Genomic DNA, 21,329 nt, shown 5'->3' on the forward strand with positions numbered 1-21,329 from the left:
AATCAGCTGGACAGCCATTTTGGCTGGATCGAAAACCAGTGTACACTTCGACCCTCCAGGACTGGAGTTGTGCTCCGCAATGATAACCTTACAGCAGAGGTGTTAAATGTGCTCAAAAAAAAACTGGCATTAACCACTTATGGGAAAATGGAATTGCACAAAAAACATCAGGTTGTTGGAAAATGGCTCATATAGGACTCAGAGGCCTAATTGCAGCTTTTGAGGACTCTTGAATGAGCAGAAGTTGCACACACAGATCAGGACTAAAAATTGAATTTGAGATATTGTCAATACTGGCTCTTCCAAAATAGAGCTTGCCTAAAATTTATTATACAGTGTGCTGATAAACAAGCCTTTAAGTTCAGGTCCACTGTTATATAAGCTCAGAGCTGTGTCCATTAAATTGGCCCTTTGCTGTTACATGCTCCCACTTGGTGATAATATTCGTAGTAATGGTGTGTCTTTCCATAGTTATGCTGATGATACACAGCTGTGCATTAGTATCAAGCCTGGGGAAAGCTCCTCAGTTGCGGTTCTAAGTGCATGGCTGATATAAAAAATTGGATGTCGGGAAAACTTCCTTCAGCTAAATCAGAACAAAACTGAGGTCTTCTCGTAGGTCGTAAGAGGCAAAGAGAATCGTTTTGCATGGATAAAATTTCTGACTTTATGTTCAACTTTAAGTCTGAAGTTAGGACTCTTGGGGTAATCCTAGACTCTGAGCTAAGCTTGAAATCACATGCGAAATCCATTACCAAACTCATTTTATCATCTTAGAAATATAGCGGAGATAAGATCATTTTTATAACTGCCAATTGCTGAGAACATAATGCATGGTTTTATCTCAACTAGACTGGACTACTTCCCCAGCCTTGTTATTGCACAACTGCAGGTCATTCAAAATGCAGCAGCCAGGGTTCTGACGAGGACCAAAAAGTATGATCTCATTACCCCGGTACCCAAATCCCTGCACTGGCTTCCAGTTTCTTTTAGAATCGATTTCAAAATTTTACTGTTGGCTTTTAAGGCAAAACATGAGATGGCACCATACCAACCAGATCGAGCACTGCGATCATCATCTGCTGGCCTGCTGTGTGCCAGAGGTTTGCTTTAAAACTACAGGACAGGCTGCTTTTAGTTTTTATGCCCCTAAAGCGTCGAACAGACTCCCACAGGATATCAGAGACAGGATATCAGTTCCAGACTTTAAATCACTTAAAACATACTTTTTAAAAAAGGCCTTTTACTGAGCTTCGTTTTATTTCCTTTATTCCCGGTCTGTATTATTTTATTGCTTTTTATTATTTTATTGTTTTTATTGTTTTATTGTATTCCTGTATTCCTGGGATGGAAGGGAGTGGGGGAGGAGTTTTATAAGAATACATGTCGGGCTTTTCCCTGTTTTATCTTGTGTTATTTTGTTTATTTAGTCTTCTCTTTCTGTAAAGCACTTTGTGTTACAGACATGTATGAAAAGCGCTATATAAATAAATTTCAATTTCAATTTCAAAATGTGGTTAGGCCTGAGCCAACTTTTTATACTGTTAATCACCTTCAAAAAAAAAAAACATTAAATGCACATACCAAATGAATGAATGTAATGTAAAATGCAATTGTTATATTTGTCACTGTGCAAATTGGTATTCGTTACTTGGTATAAGCCCTTGGTCTGTGGTGTCTGGGGCATCAGTCCTTCCATGCAGTTCGGGAGGGGCTGTGGCTCCTGCACCGCTCCTGTAAGAGGGCGCCAAGGCCCCCTAGCTCGTCCACGAAATTCAGGGCCATGCCTCGCGAACCGTTAACAGAACAGTTTCACGCCCGGCTTGTCATCCCCCCGCTCTACTGCAGCAGGACAGCGCCTTTTTAAGTCCTGCTCAAACTCTAAACTCATCTTGCACTGCAAAAGCCAAAAAACAAGTCAGTCTTTTCAGTATATTAGTCTTATATATAGAGCTTGAGCAGCTTGTCAAAAGGCCCTTTTAAGTCCTGCTCAAGCTGTATCTAGCACTTCAAAAAAAAAAAAAAGTCAGTCTAAAGTATTTCAGTCTTACATTTAGGCTTAAAATAAATAAGACAAAAATACTGACAATGATGTGAGACAGTTTTACTCATTTCAAGATTCGCCAGAGCGATTGTTTTACATACGGCTATTGTAAATAGCCATATGTAAAAGAAATCAAAGCTTTTGTCAAACTGTAATGGGATAGCTTACTTCTTATTTTATCATTTTCCTATGCTAGGGGAGTCCAATCTTCTTGCGTCCTCCGATGGGTGGAGCTAGGAGCGAGGAAAGGAAGCAAGGAGACAAAATAAGCAAACTGGAATGAGCTGACAATGATGATCACATCGAGTCCAGACGTCAATGTCACATTTTAGACCCATTTGGCCTTCCATACTACGAAAGGAGGAAAAAAAAAAAAAAGAAGCGGTTGGAATTACCCCCGAGCCTTTTCGGAAAACATCCCCCATCCTAAGCATTTTTCATTTTCAGGCACCGCCTCGAAGAGAAACGCAAATTATTTCCCAGTTATCTTATGCAGCAGGAATCTCATGACGTCACTGGAAGGACAGGGCTCAGAGTCAGATGACATTACGCAAACCCACCCCGAACCGTTACCGGGAAAAAAAGCCGCGCCAGATGTGAAGGCCGGACGCAGTTATGCAAGGTTACGTAACACAGTTCTGTCCCTCACCGGAAGCCCGACGCGCGCGCCTGGCTGACCGGACTTTTTCCCCACCGTCAAGCAAACCGATTTTATTCGGTAAAAAAAAAATTCAGTCAAAGAGTTTGAAATACAGAATCAAAGACATGCCCAGTACTGAAAATTTTAAACTGCGTTTATTTTACGCAAATCTTGTCCTTTTCGGAAATGCAGTTTTTTTTTGTTTTTTTTCCCTCTGGTGGGTCCAGGCACATTCGTCCTCTATTCCCTCTTCCCTCTATATGATGGTCAGGCGAAGAAATGAGCGACAAAAATCACCAACGTCAAGAAAACACAAAATGAATGCAGAACGGCATCATGCAGTACAGTTCAAGCTGTCAAACAAAGCAATGATCACAGTCACCTCGGAAACACTAGACCAGTCAAAATGGCCAACTGAGGTATTTTTCTGTTCACAGCCATTTTGAGCACAATAAAAAAAGTTACTCAAACTTACAGCAGAAATTTGTGGCAAAAACACTTGACCAACTTCTGTACTGTGTATAACTGGTCAGGCTTGTGGCACTCTGATAAAACAAAATGATGAAAACGTGTTGGAGAAAATGTAAAATACTAATGGATACAAAAATCCCACAGAGAAAAGAATCTAAACCTTTCACATATAGGAGTGCAGAGTTTACAACATTTCCCTTATTCTCCCGATCATCATCAGTGAAAGGGTTTTCTTTTTGCGAAGAATTCTGAAACATAGCAAACTGAAAACTACAAAGCAGACATCAAGAAAAAGGGAACACACACAAAAACAGAGGAACCCCTTATAGCCTCCCAGCTGACCGAAACACACAAAGCATCACAGTTTCAGGGGCCTGTTTCGGGAAGTCAGATACATAACTGCGCCAGTAAAACCTGGAAACCCTCCCAAATCTGAGGGGATCGTGGGCGCCTAGAAGTCATTTCCAGGGTACGGGGATAAGCAAACAGCTAGGGAAAACACAAGGGCTGTCCCTGACGGACCAGGAAGCTGACACTCGCGGTACTTTGTCCTTTTGGAAATTCCCTTTTCAAATGATTGACCAATACCTGTGGTGTTAATAGTACTGACACACAAAGCCACAACACTCGCTCTGCTGCTTTAGCTAACCATGTCACGCCTGAGACGAGGGGGAGGGAGGGAGGGAGGGAGGGAGGGAGGGGAGGGGAGGGAAGGGGCGTGGGGGTGCGACGTGTCCCTGGGCTTGGGAGGACACTGGCAGCATAATGGCGGGGGTCGCGGGCGGGCGGGCGGGGGGGGGGGGGGGGTCAGTCGGCCTCCCGGGGGCAGCTGTCCACGCGCATGCGCAGCGCTCCGCCCTTGTGCAGCTCCCAGAGCCGCAGGAACTCCTCGGGCATGGCGTGGACGCCCCACAGCGGCGGCACGTCGTTGTAGTAGTGGTGGCCCACGGGCCGGCCGCGCGGGTCCTTCGCGAACGGCCAGAAGCCGTACAGCTCCACCTCCTCGCACAGCCCCAGCGCCAGGCTGGCCAGGAACAGGCCCGTGGAGAGCCGCCGCGCCCGCACGCCCCGCCCCTTCCAGAAGCGCTCCACGCTGCGCAGGAAGTCCGGGCTGGCGAACAGCACCGTCTGCTCCGAGCCCGAGTCGGCCAGGGCGTGGCCGGCCCGCAGCGAGGGGTCCGTCCCGGGACGCGAGGAGAAGGCCGGCATGTAGACGAAGCTCCGCCCGTAGGCCCGCATGCTCTCCACGAACGCCTTCCGCGACCACATCAGGCCCTGGAACCTGCGGCAGGGAGACGGGGAGCAAACGCTGAGAGCGCCCCCCGCAGCGGAGCGAACCTCCCGCACGGCTACAACGCACAGCTCGCGTAAAATCATACAAAAGAAAAAAAAGCACCAAGGTGGATCTCCTACTCAATTAGACTTAGACATTTGTAAAACTACCCATAGTTGCAGTTAGGGATGGGCGATACATCCTGCCGATATTTACTGTGTGCAATAACGGTCGCAGCCACCGTGTGGCGTACTGCCTTTCTTTTCTCATTCAATTGTACCTGATGAGGCAGCAAACAGCCACACTTCAAAGGCCGTGTAAAATAGAAATGGAAAATAGGTCACCAGTGCTATCCACTGCGTGACAAATAAGACAGCCAATCAGCAGCAAGGCCTCGCAGCTCGGCGACAGCAACAAGCAGTACAGAAACTTAAACCCACATCCTTCACAGAAAACACAGCGGCAAGCTGCTGTGTCACAAAACAGCTCATCAACAAATCAAGTCACGCCACTGCGCTCAGACCAACTGCAGAGGTGCGAGACCGTCCTGCGGCCGTCGGTCGACCGAGGCTGCACGTTCGAATTCAGCAAGACGCGCTCCTTTTATACGCGTTTGACTGGAATCAAAACCATGCAGTATCAGGCCGATACCGCGGACAACATGTCGAGCAAGGCCACGTCACAGAAACATGGTTCAGCCTGACATCACGTGTCCATTTAAAACAAAGACGCAAGCACTGGTGCACTCATGTGCAGAGCATGAAAATAATGGAACAGTACATACGCTCAAAACGAATCTTATGATAGGAGGAAGGACTACAGTGCATACTGTAATCTTTGGAACCAGTCACAACATTCTCATGTCAAATCACAGGTGATTTATGAAGACAGAATTTCAGAAAAGCTCTGAATGTAAGCACTGGAGTCAGCACTGCACGCAGTACCCTCCAGTTAAAGCACGGCGACCAGTCTTTCCTGTTCTCTCACAGATCTACAGCAAACGGGTTTCCTGCGCACGCACTTCAGAAGTCTGCCTCTTAGGCGTTTGCGAAGCTAACAAGCTCTATAAATGGATGCAGTGTAAATGCTACGTGAAGGTTGTGCGAGTCATTACATTACATTACAGCCATTTAGCAGACGCTCTTATCCAGAGCGACTTACACAACTTTTACACAGCTTTTTTACATTGTATCGATTTATACAGCTGGATATATACTGAAGCAATTTCGGTTAAGTACCTTGCTCAAGGGTACAACGGCAGTGTCCTACCTGGGAATCAAACCTGCGACCTTTCGGTTACAAGCCCAGTTCCTTACCCACTGTGCTACACTCCGTCCTACGTTGCTCTGGATAAGAGCGTCTGCTAAATGCCTGTGATGTAATGTGACAACGCGGATGGCCAGTGGCAAGCGTACCTTTCCACAATGATGCTCGGGTTGGCCGTCACCAAGTGCGTCCTGGAGCCCACGTCCTGCGTGTAGTCTTCGGACAGCGGCGGGAGGTTGCACCTGCGGACGTGCGAAACGCAAGAGCGCGACCGATTCAGTCGCTACGGCGACCGATTCAGTCGCTACGGCGACCGGCTCAGCAGTCGGGCGTCCGCGTTTAGCCGTGTGAACTAGGGCCTCGGCGACCGACCGTTGTGCTGAGCTAAACATTTGGCCCAGAAGCCCAGTGCAAATCAGAGAATTAGAAGCTTTACTCAAATGTACCTCCCTTAAACTGTAAAAAAAAGTTATTCTGTTTTTAATATAAATTCAATTAATAAATTCAAAAAATTATGTTCAAAATGTAGGCTATAATTTCCCTGGTCTCATTTCTCCATTTGGCTTGGTGCTCAGGGGGTTGGCTAAGACACAACACCCCCCCCCCCCCCCCCCCCCCCCCGCATTTTAATTTATTCATTTACAACACCATCATCTGTGTTTGCTTGCGTTACAGAAAAGTATTACACCAATAAATGTAATAAACTGAAATGGAAAGGGACAACTGTCCAAGAGAGATAAGCCAAAGCCTGGGCGAGGTACACAGCAGCCCCACATCTGTGCCTGCCTCACAAAAAAAGTGGTGTACTTAAGTTCGTCAAGTTCATTTTTGTTCGTATTTTATCAAACCATTGTCCAATTTTATGTATCATACACTTAAAAAAGTATTTCCTGGAACTAGAATTAGGCCGACACACCCTTTATGAATTACTTCTAAACTTTGTATCCTGAATTGGCACGCTTTCAGTATTTTGAAGCGATCCAACTTTATTTCAGGAAAATAATTTGCAACATGATACGCGTTGTGCCGGAAATGCACAGTTCCAGTAAAAACAGCTCCTTAAAGTTCCAGTAAAAACAGCTCCTACCACCGCAGAGTGGCTCCTACTGATTGGTCGGGGCTCCTGTTCAGCAGGGAGGGGATCTGGGGGAGAACTTCCACGTGCGTTATGCTCTCCCAGTGAAGCTCCTCGCTGTCAGGTGAAAAAGAAGCGGCTGGCGACTCCACATGTATCGGAGGCTGGCATGTGGTAGTCTACACCCTCCCCAAATCGACAGAAGGATAGCGCATCGACCAGGACCGTGATACACATGGGGAATTGGTATAACGACTAAACTGGGGAGAAAATGGGAGAAAAATGGCAACGACAAAAAAAAAAAAAACAGCTCCTTATCTGCATGCCCAGAGGAAGCCTGAGGGTCCTTCCGTCTCAAACGAGGCTTCTGCAGGCCTGAGCAAGACTTCATTCAGACATGTTGCAAACTTTCCTTTCAAATATCGCCCCAACCAGATTTAAAGGCTGGGTCCAGATGAACAGTCCAGAAAACAAATTTATTAACGGAAGGTAACAGGACGCCGGTTACATCGAGATTCGGCCGGCCCCGTCGAGGAAACGACACCCCGGCCCCTGGCCGTCACGCGGTCCAGAGCCTGCGGTCCGCCCCGGGTCGGCACAGCCAGGCTGATGACACGGATGCGTGCGCGGTCGCGTATTCCGACGGGCTGCGTGGCGCGGGAGCGGGGGCGTGCCTCTCACCTCATGACGAAGTCCGCCCGGTCGATGTGCCCGCCGCAGCCGCTGCCCTTGAGGATGCCTCCGTTGCCGACGACAGCGCACTTCTTCAGGGGCACCTTAATGGGCGACTCCTGGCAACGCAAGAAGACACGACGCTGACAGGCTGCATAATTTTCATTGGGTGGACCTGGTCAGTGAAACGGACTCGACAATTGGGTAATGTTACAGGCGGGGCATAAGCGTGCAGTCGCGTGGGGAGCTCCTGTACCAGCAGAGGCCCCCAGGGGCCCCAGCTGTGGCCCCTTTTGTGAGAAACCGACGCTATGACCTCTTTTCATTTAACATTGCTGCCGCAGCATATTTTCCCACAACAATAAACTTTCCTGTCAGCAGTATGCACAAATTCCCGTTGGGGGTGGGGGGGGGAACTAATCATCTAGACAGTGATGTTCAACTTGTACTTCCTGTTTAACAGATTCTGCATCACCAGAGCAGACTGCTGGGCATGTCCACGCCAACCGAAATTACAACGGCAGGATTTTTCCACAATAAAAGTCCAATGCAGCCGCATAATCAAGATTGATATGCGCTTGTATCACCTCCAGGAGGCAACACCCATATCAAACTCTATTAAAGAGCTGTATCGGACTTTGGCACGCAGAGTTTGCAATGTCAGTTATCATGGAAGTGCTCTGCTGTGCAGGCCAAATTTTTTTATCCCTTTTCTGCCAATTCTGAACGTTCATTATTGCGTGTAGGCCTTTTGCATAGCTGCAGTACTTCAACTTGTAGTCACTCTAAAATGTGTCGTCGTCGTCGTCGTCGTCGTCCCCCCCCCCCCCAAGATAAATCTACGGATCTGTGCTGGAACTGTGCGGGCAACACGGCCAGTCTCTTGCTGTGAAGGTGGGGGGGGGGGTGAAGCTGGTACCTGCACAAAGAGCGGGTAGGTGTGGTTGCTGACTGTGTGGAAGTAGAAGAGCTCCCCGTCGTACCACAGGACGGTCCCCAGCGGAGTGTTTCCCCGGGTGACCGCAAACTTCTCCCGAGGGTCACAGCAGTCCATCAGCAGCTCCCTGGGGCAGGAGGAAGAGACCGACGGAAAACGCTCCCGAATTTATCAAAATGGCTGAAAGACACCACTGTAATACACCTGGCGCCACCTGCACAAACGTTAACATTACACACTTATCATATGCCACCACTAATGAAAATCTCCAGGTGACTTAAGATAACTGGTTACTGCTAGAAATAAAGGCACTGCTGTTGTAAGGGCAAGCAACCAGCTAGTGTAGCTAGGCAACTCCATGACACACCCACACACGTGCGTTTTCTTCATTCTGTGAACACGCAGACTCTGCCACTTCGTCAAGAACAAAAAAAAAAGAAAATGGATATAAGCTTCTTTTTAAAGTTTTTGATTTTTGCTTAAGCCCAGCACTACAACACCTGATTAAACTCATTAACCAATCATGGTCTTCAAGCAAGATCTTGATAAGCAGAATCAGGTGTCTTAATGCTTGTGCTAAAAATTAGAAATAAATAAGTAAATAAATATTGGCCCTCTTTGGATCGGAATGGGCATCCCTCAAGTAAGCAATGCAAAATATAGGCTAGGTTCAGCCAGAAATTGCTTACAGGAGAAAACTGACTTACAATCTATAATTCCTCTCCCTTTTCGACCTTAATGAACAGACAAAAACACTTCTGACATCTGACAAAATACGCGTTTCTGCATGGGCGAGTTTTTGACACGTGGATTGTCTTGGCCCGAAGCACAAACGACACGCCTCCTGCGCAACACAGCAAATATGCTACTTCACATTCTCCATAACTGAGAGTAGGGCAAAACCTATTGATGTGTTTCATGCAACCGCGCACAGGTGCTAGTCGACAGGTCAGTGAACTGTGGCATCCAGTGAGCAGTCAGAGGGTGGTTCGGGTTTGAATCCCGTTCCAAAATGCCAATGGATGCCTTATTTATAAGATCTTAGGAAGGATGTGAGCATTTAAACGCGAAAACAACGGAAATGCGTCGCGCCCGACCATCAAATAATAACGTTGCTACAAGATTAGAAGGAAGGCGTCTTAAAAAGTTATCATGCAAACTTATGGAAATATACAACAACAGCTAAACGTTGCTGCAATGCCTGCATTTACACGTCCGAGTGCCTTAAATCAAATACTTACTCACAACCACAAAATTAAGACCGACCGTCATTAGGTAATGTTCGTGAAAAGGGGAAAGGAACCGCGTGTGATAACAGTCCATTGCACTTGGGCTCCAATTTTGGCTAAATTAACTTAACCCTGTTCAGAGTTTATTCGTGGACCCTCGTCATTTCTAATCAACGACGCTTCGGCGCCTAGCGTTCCCCTAATCTAGGTAGCCAGTTCTGTTATTCGTGGATGTACCGTTAAATTTAAGCATACTCCCAGTGAGTGTGATACTACAGGTCAGCTTTAGTTTGTGAAAGTGACACAAAGCTTTAAACTTAGTATATGGTCCCCATTGCTATGTGGTTGGTTCAAGGCCAGGGTTGGACAAGATATAGTATTTCAACATACTAACTAGCGTAGGTTATTTGTAGAAAAAACTCCAACACATTAAAAAGAATAATGACATGCTGTCGACGACATTGATGGTTAAGCTAACTAGCTCTGCTACTGCCTGTCCATTCATTGCTATGCCAATGTGCAATGCAATGTGCAATAACCTGGTTTTCTGTGTTAAGTGTATCATAAACTGCCAAAGTTAGGCAAGCTACCAACGTGCTTACACCTCATTTAAATCGGAATGGTACGCTGAATTTTCAAAAAGAAATTAAAAAAAATATATACATAATAGGCCTATAATAGCTTACCTGTACAAGTGGACGGTCGTCTCGTTTTTCTTCCATGTCTGTCCCAGCTGTAACACTTCATTTATGATCTGATTGTCGCTAGGAAGTCTATTGACTGGATAGATGTAAAACCAGCACAGCACTAATGTACCGAGGGCAACCGACGCTGACAACTTGCATTTGGGACATCTGGGAAATCTTAAAACCATTATTCCAAACGTCAACAGCCGAGGTGTAGATCGCAAAATCAGTAACTATTTCAGCACAAGCTAAGCGGTAGCTAATTGGAATCTATTAGCTAACGGTAGTCCAGCAGGCTAGCTATCTTCTTCTGTATGGGAAAGCCATCAAATTCACTCTCCTTCAAGAATGCAATTCCTGACATAGACTAAAAATCGTCGATGCAAGTAAAAAAATCACTACATTAAAAACGATTTCCAATCGATAGAATATCGGCTACCGTTCATTTTGGCAGGCTAAAAATTCTGCCGTCCCCCAAACTCAGCAGTGTGGACTACACAAACTGCACTATCCAGTATAGCCGCGTATATTTCTTGACACTGCGTTGTCGAGGATTCTGCCCTATAGGCTACTGCAGCTGGTTATCATCAGTTCGAACGCGTGTATCCCCACACCGCAGCCTCCCACTGCTACTCTGTCCTCCACCCTTTATTTTAAAAAATCCGGTAGAGCATCGTCTCCTTCGGCTGTCTCATTCTCTCCTCGGGGTGGCTGACCCCTACAATGCCTCACTGCAGACTGTACTGCGCTTCTCCAGCGTATGCCAAATAACGCCACTGCGGATCTCAGATTGAAGGGTTGTAGAAAGGCAGCTAGGTGCTGCCCTCAACAGGACGTCTTTCATATTCTGCCGATTAAGCATTGCTATACCTATCGGTCCATTTCAAAAATCTTTGTACGGGTAATGGCTGATGACGGGTGATGTCATTGCCGCTCGAGATCATAAACTCTCAGAAAAATAGGTACCATTCAGTACATAGAAAGACCACAATCGCTTGTCACTGTGGCAGTACCCCTTGAAGGTACAGAACTGTACCGTTACCAGAAAAAAAGGTACCATTCAGTAGCTAGAAATGTACAATCGCTTGTCACTTTAGAGGTACAGTTTTGTACTTGTACAGAATTTGTACGCTTGTGTACCTTTATTTCTGAGAGTGTACGGCATTGGAGAAGTGGAGAAGCGCAATGTTGACGTGGGATCAGATGAGTGTGATGAGGAGAACACGAACGAATCTTCCCTATTGAAGATCTCTGTGGGGACACGCGACTCCCTTCATGCTAAAGACAGTGTAGCGCTCCCACACATGGACACCACCAAATGTGCTCTGTCCATGGAAATGACCTCAGCTTTGAAAGCAGGGAGGAATAGAGACTCACACCAACCTGATATGGCACAGACGTACAGACAGAAGTGTAATTCAATTAGACACACACATCTGCTTCAGAATTTACAGCATCTGGCATGATTGAACTAGTAATTTACAGAGAGCTTTGAAAGGAAATGCACAACTCACCAGCAAAGCATTGGCTTCTCATCCAGGCCAACCAGTAGGCTACTTCAAGCAACTCCATAAATTCAAAGCACCAATAAAACACGTAGACACAACAGAACACAGACATTGCCTTTCTATGTCTCTGCCTCCGCCCCTAAAAAAATAATCAGCATATTATCAAGGAAGCACATAAAGCAACGTGCACGATTGGAACAAAGGTTGCTCCAGTATCAGAGCCTGTGATATTTGCTTATCATATAAAGAAAATTTTCTGCCTCAGACACAAATGTACTAGAGATGAAAGCTTCCATTTTTGTTTTGGAAGCTGCGCTCCCCATTTTGCCCATTTTAGGTCCCGAAGCCAGAGAGATGAAAGAGAGAGATATATCCTGGTGTGTGCAGGATTTTTCCATCCTGTGTCGGCATCAATGAGCACAAGGTCTTTACATCATCCGTTGCTAAGAAACAGCACACCATTAGGTAGTTTATTACCTGTAGCTGTAATAATGTAGTATGTGTATATCTGCTGTCAAGTCCCTGTGGCTTATATTAGTGCCATTATATGTGGACAGCTACAGAAGATATTTATGAATACTTTAGTGCTATTGATAGAGATCACTCTGTAAGTCATCAGTTACCTAACATTTTAACGATATGAATCATCACTCCTGTGCTACTGACCATGTGTTTTTAAGTCACAGGTGCTATGTGAAACAGAAACAGTTCCATGTGAAACCTTGTGGATGTTTATTTATTTATTTATATATTTAACCTAAAAACATTGCCCCCACTAATGAATACGAGATTAGTTTTGGGCGCCAAATTCCCCTTTGAGATAGGATGTGCTTCCTTGCTGGATGAGGCCAGGGACATGCTGTCCAGGAGATGTACTGGCCACAGAAGTTATCTGACAGACGGGTTTTCAAATGTTTTTTTTTTTCTTGTTTGATAACCTGTATGTTCTTGTGGACTGAGTGTATAAACCTGTCAGTTGTGTCCCAGATTGGAGGGTCTGTTGTGTACTTTTTAATCATTTTATTTAATTAGGGCACAGTCACTGGGCCCGACTAGGTCTAGCCAACTGTCCCTGAACCTGAACCAGCAATCACATGCTGCACTCTAGTGTTAAGAATTAGCAACAGCAGTAGATGCACTTCTGGTGCATATGTATGTTTCAATTTCAATCAACGCAAGATGTATACGTAGTAGCAGTTGTTTGGAATGAATGTGCTCCTTTTGCCTAGTGGCCTAAAGCTTTGTTGTTGCTTTACAAATCCATGGACAGAGTTTTAAAAAGTGAGTTTGTAGTCAGAAAAAAAATCCAGCATTTTTCTGTTTTGGACTCACTTAAGTTTTTACTTCCATTGTTAAAGAGAAAGATGTTTTGATTCTTTGGGTCTTACACACTTATGTGATGTTAGTATACAGCCAAGATGTAGATCCAGTATTCATTTATTTTTATTAATAAGAAATGTTATCCCACAGAGGTTCACCTGCTCTTGGTAAAAGAAAATTCTTTAGCAAAAATCAATTTCTATCTTAATGTTTTTTATCAACTGTTACACAATAACCTTGGCTTCTTCAAGTTTCATATTGATTACACAGTGTCCAGTTGTTCCTGTCACTTCACACATTGTATTTAACACAGCTATTAAAACAAATGAAGGCAAAAAATATGCAGCACAATCACACGTTCAATTGGAAGAGACAAAAAAAACTAAATTGCACTTTATAAAATGTTCCCATTCCTTAAATATCATTGTTTTAAAAAAATGTTACAAAAATGCATGAATTATGTTAAACTAAAAACAAAGACAAACCATTGCTAAAGAATTTTTTAAAATATATTTACAGTCATTATTCACCAGTGTTCCATAACTCCCGGTGATATTTCTTAACAAAAATGAACAATTTGATAAAAATGGTCTTCCTCCTATGATTTATGTATCTTGAGAGAACGCAGATGGTCTTGTATCTTGAGGGAGCACAGACAGCCACAGTTGTTCATGACTCTGTTGCTGGGGACATAGGTATGGCATCTCAATGGGTCCAACTACATTAGTTATGCTTCCATTAGTGGGAGTTCATGCAAGATTACAAAGTTGATTTAGGAGTCTGTGAGACTTTCCTAATGGAAATGAGAATTATGTGCATACACTAAATATTAAACCAAACATTATTTAAAGTTGGTAGACTTTATAAAAATGCAACTTTTTTTTTCGTATTTTGTAAAGTCGTAATTTTTGGAAAATGTTGAATACGATATATGTAACTCGTTGCAATTTGCACAAATGTGCCCCATGCTCTAACTGCACTAAGAGAAATTCACCTTTCTCCTTCAAGATAGGCAGTTTGCTCTGAATCACATGGTTTCACTTTTCCTGTAAAATACATTTCTATGGAAACAGATATCTTGAAGGGTGTGGTGCACAAATCGAAAGGGATGTTTTTCAGTGCTCTGCAATATAAATTAACTTCATCATTCTAATGGAAACATAGCTATAGCAATTGTAGCATTCCTTGGTCTCCTTGGAAACGGTCTTGGGTAATCTCCACCCTTGGAAGGCCACCCTCTCCTTCATGTACTCTTTGCCCAGAGTTGAGGCTGTGCGCTGCTGCCACCGATGTCCGGGATTTGATCGGCAAACGAGTGCATCATCCACTGGTCCTCTGAAAACCAGCCCATCGCCTCGGAGAGCGAGTCATCCTTAAGCACCATTTCTGCAAAGAGGAAATCTAATTATAATTATAAGGCCTCCTCCAGCTAAGTGCTGCGGAGGAGAGCTGATTAAAGTATTGACCGTTTGTTTGAACAGATGATTTTGATTAACTGCGTCAAAAGTAACCCGTAAAGTCAAAGGTGCAACTAGCTGCCTGCCCTCAAGTATCAGAAGTGTACCCCCAAAAAAGACGTTTTTGATGGTCTAAGCCATATACTCAAATGTAGCAACACACCCTTGCTGACAATTTCAGCTAAGACCAGCAGGGATTCTAAGATGGATTAAGATGGTTTAAGACAGTGTTTCTCAACCCTGGTCCTGGGGACCCACTGCCCTGCATGTTTTAGATGTTTCCCTGCTCCAACATACCTGATTCAAATGAATGGGTCGTCATCAAGCTCTGCAGAAGCCTGATAACGACCCATTCATTTGAATCAGGTGTGTTGGAGCAGGGAGACTTCTAAAACATGCAGGGCAGTGGGTCCCCAGGACCAGGGATGAGAAACACTGGTTTAAGATTTTGACATTTCTAGTTGGTCATAGTTGGTTTGTGGCTGGTCAGAGCTGGTCTCAAGGCTGGACAAAGCCGGTCAAACCTGGTTAAGAGTAAGCTGGTGGTAAACCTGGTCGCTAATCTGAAGATGTGAACTATTCGTGTTCGGAGGAGTTTTGACTTTGTAACGCAGTCCCGTGTGGGCTCACCGCGTCCCCCCGCGCTGGACTCTGAGAAGGAGAAGTCGAGCTGGCTGTTGCTGGTCTCGGGATCCTGCTCTCCACAGGCCTGGCCGTAGGCTGCCTCGTACTTTGGGTCGTGCGGCTCCTCCTTGATGGAGATCCTCTTAGCATCCTCTGTCAGGAAAAAATATTACCAAATATTACCAATTTATCCTTTATTTAACCAGGTCAACTGAGAAACTCGGTTCTCTTTAACAGGGATTTTATAGCCAGTCTTCAGATGGAGGGGATGATTAAGTGGCCAGGAAATTTGGCACTACTGGGGTTAACAGTCCATTTAATGATCACAGTGAACCACCACTTCAGTATTACATCGTATCCAAAGGACTGAACATTCAAGAGCACAGTTCCCCCTGATGGCGTGCTGACGTATTGCATTTTCACTTAATCCACAGGGAAGCGTGCCCCCTACTGGCCAACCAATAACTCTTCAGTTGAGGTGGTGAGAACAGCTCCACCATTCACTTCAATGTTGGTACATATAACTGAGGACTTCACCCTGATATACACTATAATATTTTACCACAGAAGGCTCCCTACCTGTTTATTGAGCAATGCACACATATGCCTTTATTAGAGCTGCTGTCCCTGTTAGCTGTGGCTATAAGCATTTAGACGATCGCGTTACCTTTGGCCAAGCCCAGATCGAAGGAGTATTCCATTTCCTGCACTTCCTGGCTTGGAACGACGCCCTTGAGCTGGTCGCGCAGCTCCCTCAGCTTGATGTAGAAGTGCACTTTGTCCTGGGCACGGGGGAACTGGGCACAGCGGGCACTTGACGAGGGCATCAGGTAGCACACCTCCAAGAAGAGGGGGTGGGGGGGGGGGTGGGAAACAGAGGAGGCGAGTGGGCAGTTAGGAAACGATGTAGCAGCCTGTTATGAACGCTTATAGAACAGGAATTTTGATTTCGCTGCACACAGTGGCTTGACCTCAGACGTTTCTCTATCCCAGAAAACCCGAGGACCTGACATTTGATCTGACCTTGGGCACCACAACTTTGAAAGCAAATGGAATTTCCACCAGACACTTCACCTCGGTCAAAATATGCGTGCCTATAATGTGCAAAGAGGGCCCAGCCACACTACCAGCTAAACCAGCTATTTTGTTAACTCTGGTTTCAGTTTTGGCCATATTTAGGACTGGTAATGAATTTTACGAGAGGAGAAGACTTACTGTTTCTGTTTCCGGAATCTTGTGTGGTTGTATGCCAAACTGAAGATTTTTTGCCTTGATTCCAAAAATCTCTTTACTGAAAATATCGTAAATACCTGAAGACAAATTAATGTAGAAAGGACAAATTATTGCTTACATTTGTAATGGTTATTTTAAAATCATTATAAGAGAAACTTACCTTTTTTATACAAACAAAATAAAAACAGTAGTGAAACAGACATGCTGACAGAATTGTTAAAAAAAAAGCTAATATGTTTAATATCTTCCCTCCCAACATCAGTACTTACATTTCCCATTGAAAACAGCGATGAGAGGCTTGTATTTCTTCAACTTCTCCACTAGAAGTCGTCCTCCTTCACGAAACTCCTTACTATACAAAATCAGACAACATACAATTTTAAGTAACAGTACACATATTTTGTACAATGAGAGGGTATTGAGTCCTGACTGAATTTTGCGCATAATAATAATTACACTGTGTAATTGACTGACACAGCTGAGCAACAGCAATTGAACCTCAAAAAAAAAAAAATCTCACATTATTTGGGCTGCCCACAGACATTGCTAATGTATCCTCCTTCAGCTCAGAAAGGCGTACGCTAACGTGAATTCCCATAAACACATGCAGCCAGTCGCCATTTCTTTTCTCTGCAATCCACAAGCTGAGCTATGCAGTCACTGAGCGAAGGACTACACAGCCGGCCCAACTGGATGATTGGATGATGAAACACAGAACAACCTGCAGACTGCAACCCTTCCACCATAGTCAGCTCTAACCTTCAGCTCTCATGGTCACATTCTGCACTGCCACGGTCAACATTTTCTCTGGAACGTGGGGTGCACCACTGCACCAAAAATAAATTCTGTCGTTGGATATACAACCTAGAAAACCTCTATTTCCTTGTTGGAGGTCATATAGCTTTTTATATTTTTTTATACTCTGTTGCCTAAGCACTCTTGCTTACCTTGAGAGATCTTTGCTTCCTGGCGTGGTCCTCTCCACCATGTTAGTGAATCCTATCCCATACTTCTCTGGCAGTGTCTGATCATGCATGTGATTGAGCTGTACGTCGGTGAGACCAGACAAGAAGAGGCACTTCCCTTAACAAAATAACAATCATTGGTTCAATATCTTTCGAACGACAGTGCGGAGCACCTCAACAGCTTGTACACAATGGCACACTCTGTTTGGAACAATTAAAATTGAGCCGACAATATCCAACTTACAAAAATGGTTTCCAGGATTCGGGTAATGACGTCCCTTGTAGGCCGACATTAATCCTGGGTTGATTCCTATCTAATGGATAATGTGGCGGTTAGAGAGTAATGGGAGGGAAATGCAGCATCAGTAGACTAATATAAATATGACAAAATGGTGAATATTAAACAGTAATTCAGCGGATAAATGTCAAAACAGTGACAGAAAAAGCTCTACTCCGATCTGAACATCAGCCCTGTTCTTAACCAGCACAATTTGTCTGAGGTGACTCACAATCAGGATGTCCAGATTGTAGGTGAGGATGTCCGGCAGGGTCTTGGCCATGACCTCCGTCACCGACATCCCGTTGAAGCGATCCGTTTTCCTCTGGACCTTCGCTTTGGCCTCGCCCGTCGCCTGCTTGGACTTGGAGGACTTGCCGGGAGGCCTCCCTCTCTTCCCCTTCCGTGGAGCTACGACAGGAGAAGAAGAGCGTCACCAAATGCGACGGGCTCCCAAGGTGGCTCAGGCTAAAAGTAGTGTCTGGCCTTCATCCATCTGAACTACTGAATCAATTACTAATGAATGCACATGACTATGTACTACACGTATTCATGTAGTGTTTCACCAGTCAGGCTTTAAGTATTCAGGCTAGATTCTAAATAATTGATCAAGTTATGCAATGAAGTTGGAGGGAACAAACACCGGAAACTCCTGCGGACAAAGGAAGATCGTCCCTCTTGTAGGGTGTAAAATCAGCACGGGCTTCCAGGTAAGAATATCTGAGAGGTGGAAATACCACTGCCATACTGTTGCTTGTGCATGTTGCTGGATGCACAATGGTGGTTTGTCACAGCTGGTGATTCCAAGAACAAAGAAAAAAGAAAAGAAAACACCCAGCCTAATCATTGGCTGTGAACCAATAATATCTTATATTTATGATCTGAATTTGTAAGCAGATGCATTTGCACTTGGCCCAGATTTGTACTTTGTCTGTAAATGCAGAGATCTTCTTTGCAATGGAAGATGGGGTGTGTACAGCATGTGTGCAGGGATCGGATGGCAGTGTAGTACAATGGGTACGAAAATGATCTTATAACCTGAAGGTCACAAGTTTTATTCCCGGGTAGGACACTGCCGTTGTACCACTGAGCAAGCTACTCAACCTGAATTGCTTCAGTATATATCCAGCTGTATAAATGGATGCAATGTAAATGCTATGTTGTGTATGTCGCTCCGGAAAAGAACGTCTGCTAAATGCTTGTAATGGATGGGGTACCTTGTTCTGGGGCAGGCTGGGAATCTGCAGGCTGCAGCTGGTTATCAGACAGAGGCTGGGAATCAGAATCCAGGTCCAGGTGGGAATCGGCTTGCATGTGGGAATCGGGCTCCTGTGGGGCGGCCAGCTCTGTCATGACCCTCTCCTCACTGAAGTCGTCCAGCAAATGAGTCGCATTGGTCATCTGCTCGTACTCCGTGGTCTGGAGGGGCTCGATGTCCTCAGTGGACTGAAACCTGCGCAAAAAATACACACGCCGGGACCCGTGAGTGAACAAACCAGTATGGACGATAAAAGGAAACCACACATCGTCCTGCAGCAAGAACATTCAGAAGACCCCCCCCTGGAGAACACCAGCAGAGGAACCCCCTGCAGACATTACGGTCTGTCACTGTTACCCGCGCTGTATGACAATGCTATGTACTATGCAACAACAATAAAGTCTTTCTTTTCAGTTTATAAGATAAAAGAGCATTTAATGAAACATAATTTAACGGGAACTTCACATGGTCTTCGTGGTGGTTCAAGTCAGAATTCTAAGTTTCTTGTCTCAAGTTGGTTATCTGTTCTGACAGCATAAATAAACAAGGAAAAAGTCACAGTGAGCAGTGTTATGCAAAACCGTATGCAAGACGTAATTTTTTTTTTCAATGGAAAAACTCACCAGTGTTGCAGGTAATCCGTAGGGACCGTCAGAGATGCATACTGCTTTTCTTCCATCGTTATGTTTGTGTTTTCTTAATAAATATAATATTCACAGTTGAGGTTAAATTGGGTTGCCAAATCCACATCTGCGACATTAAACAGACATATTTTTTTAAAATTTCAGATAGCTGAGAAAACAAAGACGAATAAACATACATCTGGGTGTGATTGTCATTGATTAATTTCAGTTTGCACTCACAAGCATATGATAAATAACATGGCTAATCTATCCTCCGAACAATAAAATGAAACAGAAAAAAAAATCGCGAAATTATTAGGATTTTATGAAAAATGACTCACCTGCCTAATATAATGTTGCAAATATCCGTTATTTGCAAACGGCTGTGTGGCTGTAATTTAAAACAGTATACCAAAAAGTGATGCTTTTAGGATGCAGAAATCCAGATGAGCCAGGACCGCAATAAAAAAAAATCCAGAACATACCAATAGGACACGGGAGGGGAGACACTACTGTTTAATTATTAATACGATTTACGAAGCATGACCCAACGACAAAATGTATCGCTATTTTAAACAACACAATGGTTAACTAAATATGTTATATATATTTTATTCCAAGAAGTGGGACTTTAACAGAACGACGTGGCGTGCGAAACATTTATATGTCCCCCGTGCCGTTATCGCTTTATTTTAGCATGTTCTGGGGATCCAACATTACTACGAATTGGTATAACAAAGAGAAATGGTCTGCTCTGTGGTGGCTAGCATCTTTGTACGTTTGGATTACGGATTTCAGTGTCTCGACGACGTACATCTCTATTAAATACAGTTCAATGAATGTTGCTAAAATAGCGGTATGCTTTTGATATGTCTTACCGTGTGGCGTGCTTGCCTAGCTGTGCGGTCTGATTCGCCTACCATAGCTTGTGAAAACCGCTTCAGAAGGCCCGGGTTTTATAGCTACTTGGATGTTGTGACTGTGTCAGCTATTTATTGAGTAAATATATTAACCGTTGTCTTATTCTGTATATACATGTTATTGTAGTTCGCCAGACAACCATATGCTATATGTAATTACTAGCCATACAGTGCCGCGAAAAAGTATGTGCCCCCTTCCTGATTTCCTCTTATATTGGTCACACTGAATGGTTTCTGATCCGCAGACAAAATGTCAGATTAGACAAAGGGAAGTGAAAAATTAATTACCCCTTAAATTTAACTGGTTGCACCACCTTTAGCAGCAATAAATACAACAAAACACTTCCTATAATTTCATATCAGTCTTTCACATCACTGTGGAGGAAATTTAACTCACTCTGCTTTGTGGAACTGCGTTCATTGAGACGTGTTGGTAGTTCTTGGGCATGGACTGCCCCCTTCCAAGTCCTGCTACAGCATTTCTATTGGGTTCAAGTCAGGACTTTGACTTGCCCACTCTAAAACTTTAATTTAGTTCATTTTAAGCCATTCAGATTCTTGCTTTTGTGTTTTGGATCATTGTCTTGCTGCACACCCCAATTACACTTCGGCTCACGCACAGACGATCAGACCTTCTCAATTATTTTCTGGTACAGAGTAGAATTCATGGTTTCTTCAATAATGGCAAGTTGTCTAGGTCCCATGGCAACAAAGCATCCCCACACCATCACACTAACACCATGTTTCACTGTTGGTATGATTTTCTTACCGTGTCATGAACACTGACCTTAGCTAGAGAGGCTAGCGGTTCTTTGGAGGAGTTATTTTGCGACTTGTCGCTGCCCAGCCTC

The 21,329-nt window shown here is 44.4% G+C and overlaps 2 protein-coding genes across 6 annotated transcripts; both read right to left on the bottom strand.

Moving 5' to 3' along the window:
• Window positions 1-3,949: 3,949 nt before the first annotated feature.
• LOC118231201 (alpha-N-acetylneuraminide alpha-2,8-sialyltransferase-like) lies at window positions 3,950-12,195 on the bottom strand. 2 transcript variants are annotated; one of them, XM_035424811.1, is made up of 5 exons: window positions 11,808-12,195; window positions 8,361-8,505; window positions 7,451-7,560; window positions 5,844-5,936; window positions 3,950-4,437 (listed from the first exon to the last, which is right to left on the bottom strand). In XM_035424811.1, exons 1-5 carry the CDS (start codon window positions 11,816-11,818, stop codon window positions 3,963-3,965), a joined length of 834 nt encoding a protein of 277 aa, XP_035280702.1. In that variant the 5' UTR covers window positions 11,819-12,195; the 3' UTR covers window positions 3,950-3,962. The 2 variants fall into 2 exon arrangements, with proteins under 2 accessions (XP_035280702.1, XP_035280701.1); XM_035424810.1 differs by lacking the exon at window positions 11,808-12,195 and adding an exon at window positions 10,294-11,755.
• A 1,027-nt stretch (window positions 12,196-13,222) lies between these two features.
• Window positions 13,223-20,731, bottom strand: LOC118231363 (G/T mismatch-specific thymine DNA glycosylase-like). Of its 4 annotated transcripts, none has more exons than XM_035425089.1 (11): window positions 20,437-20,731; window positions 19,559-19,685; window positions 18,895-19,130; window positions 17,910-18,088; window positions 17,645-17,714; window positions 17,383-17,518; window positions 16,705-16,787; window positions 16,418-16,512; window positions 15,870-16,041; window positions 15,209-15,355; window positions 13,223-14,507 (listed from the first exon to the last, which is right to left on the bottom strand). In XM_035425089.1, exons 2-11 carry the CDS (start codon window positions 19,612-19,614, stop codon window positions 14,365-14,367), a joined length of 1,317 nt encoding a protein of 438 aa, XP_035280980.1. In that variant the 5' UTR covers window positions 19,615-19,685; window positions 20,437-20,731; the 3' UTR covers window positions 13,223-14,364. The 4 variants fall into 4 exon arrangements, with proteins under 4 accessions (XP_035280980.1, XP_035280981.1, XP_035280979.1 ...); XM_035425090.1 differs by lacking the exon at window positions 20,437-20,731 and adding an exon at window positions 19,900-20,109 and having other exon boundaries at window positions 19,559-19,631; XM_035425088.1 differs by lacking the exon at window positions 20,437-20,731 and adding an exon at window positions 19,904-20,107.
• Between the last annotated feature and the right edge of the window lie 598 nt (window positions 20,732-21,329).

The sequence above is a fragment of the Anguilla anguilla genome, chromosome 7 (assembly GCF_013347855.1).
Source record: "Anguilla anguilla isolate fAngAng1 chromosome 7, fAngAng1.pri, whole genome shotgun sequence".
Taxonomy (NCBI): domain Eukaryota; kingdom Metazoa; phylum Chordata; class Actinopteri; order Anguilliformes; family Anguillidae; genus Anguilla; species Anguilla anguilla.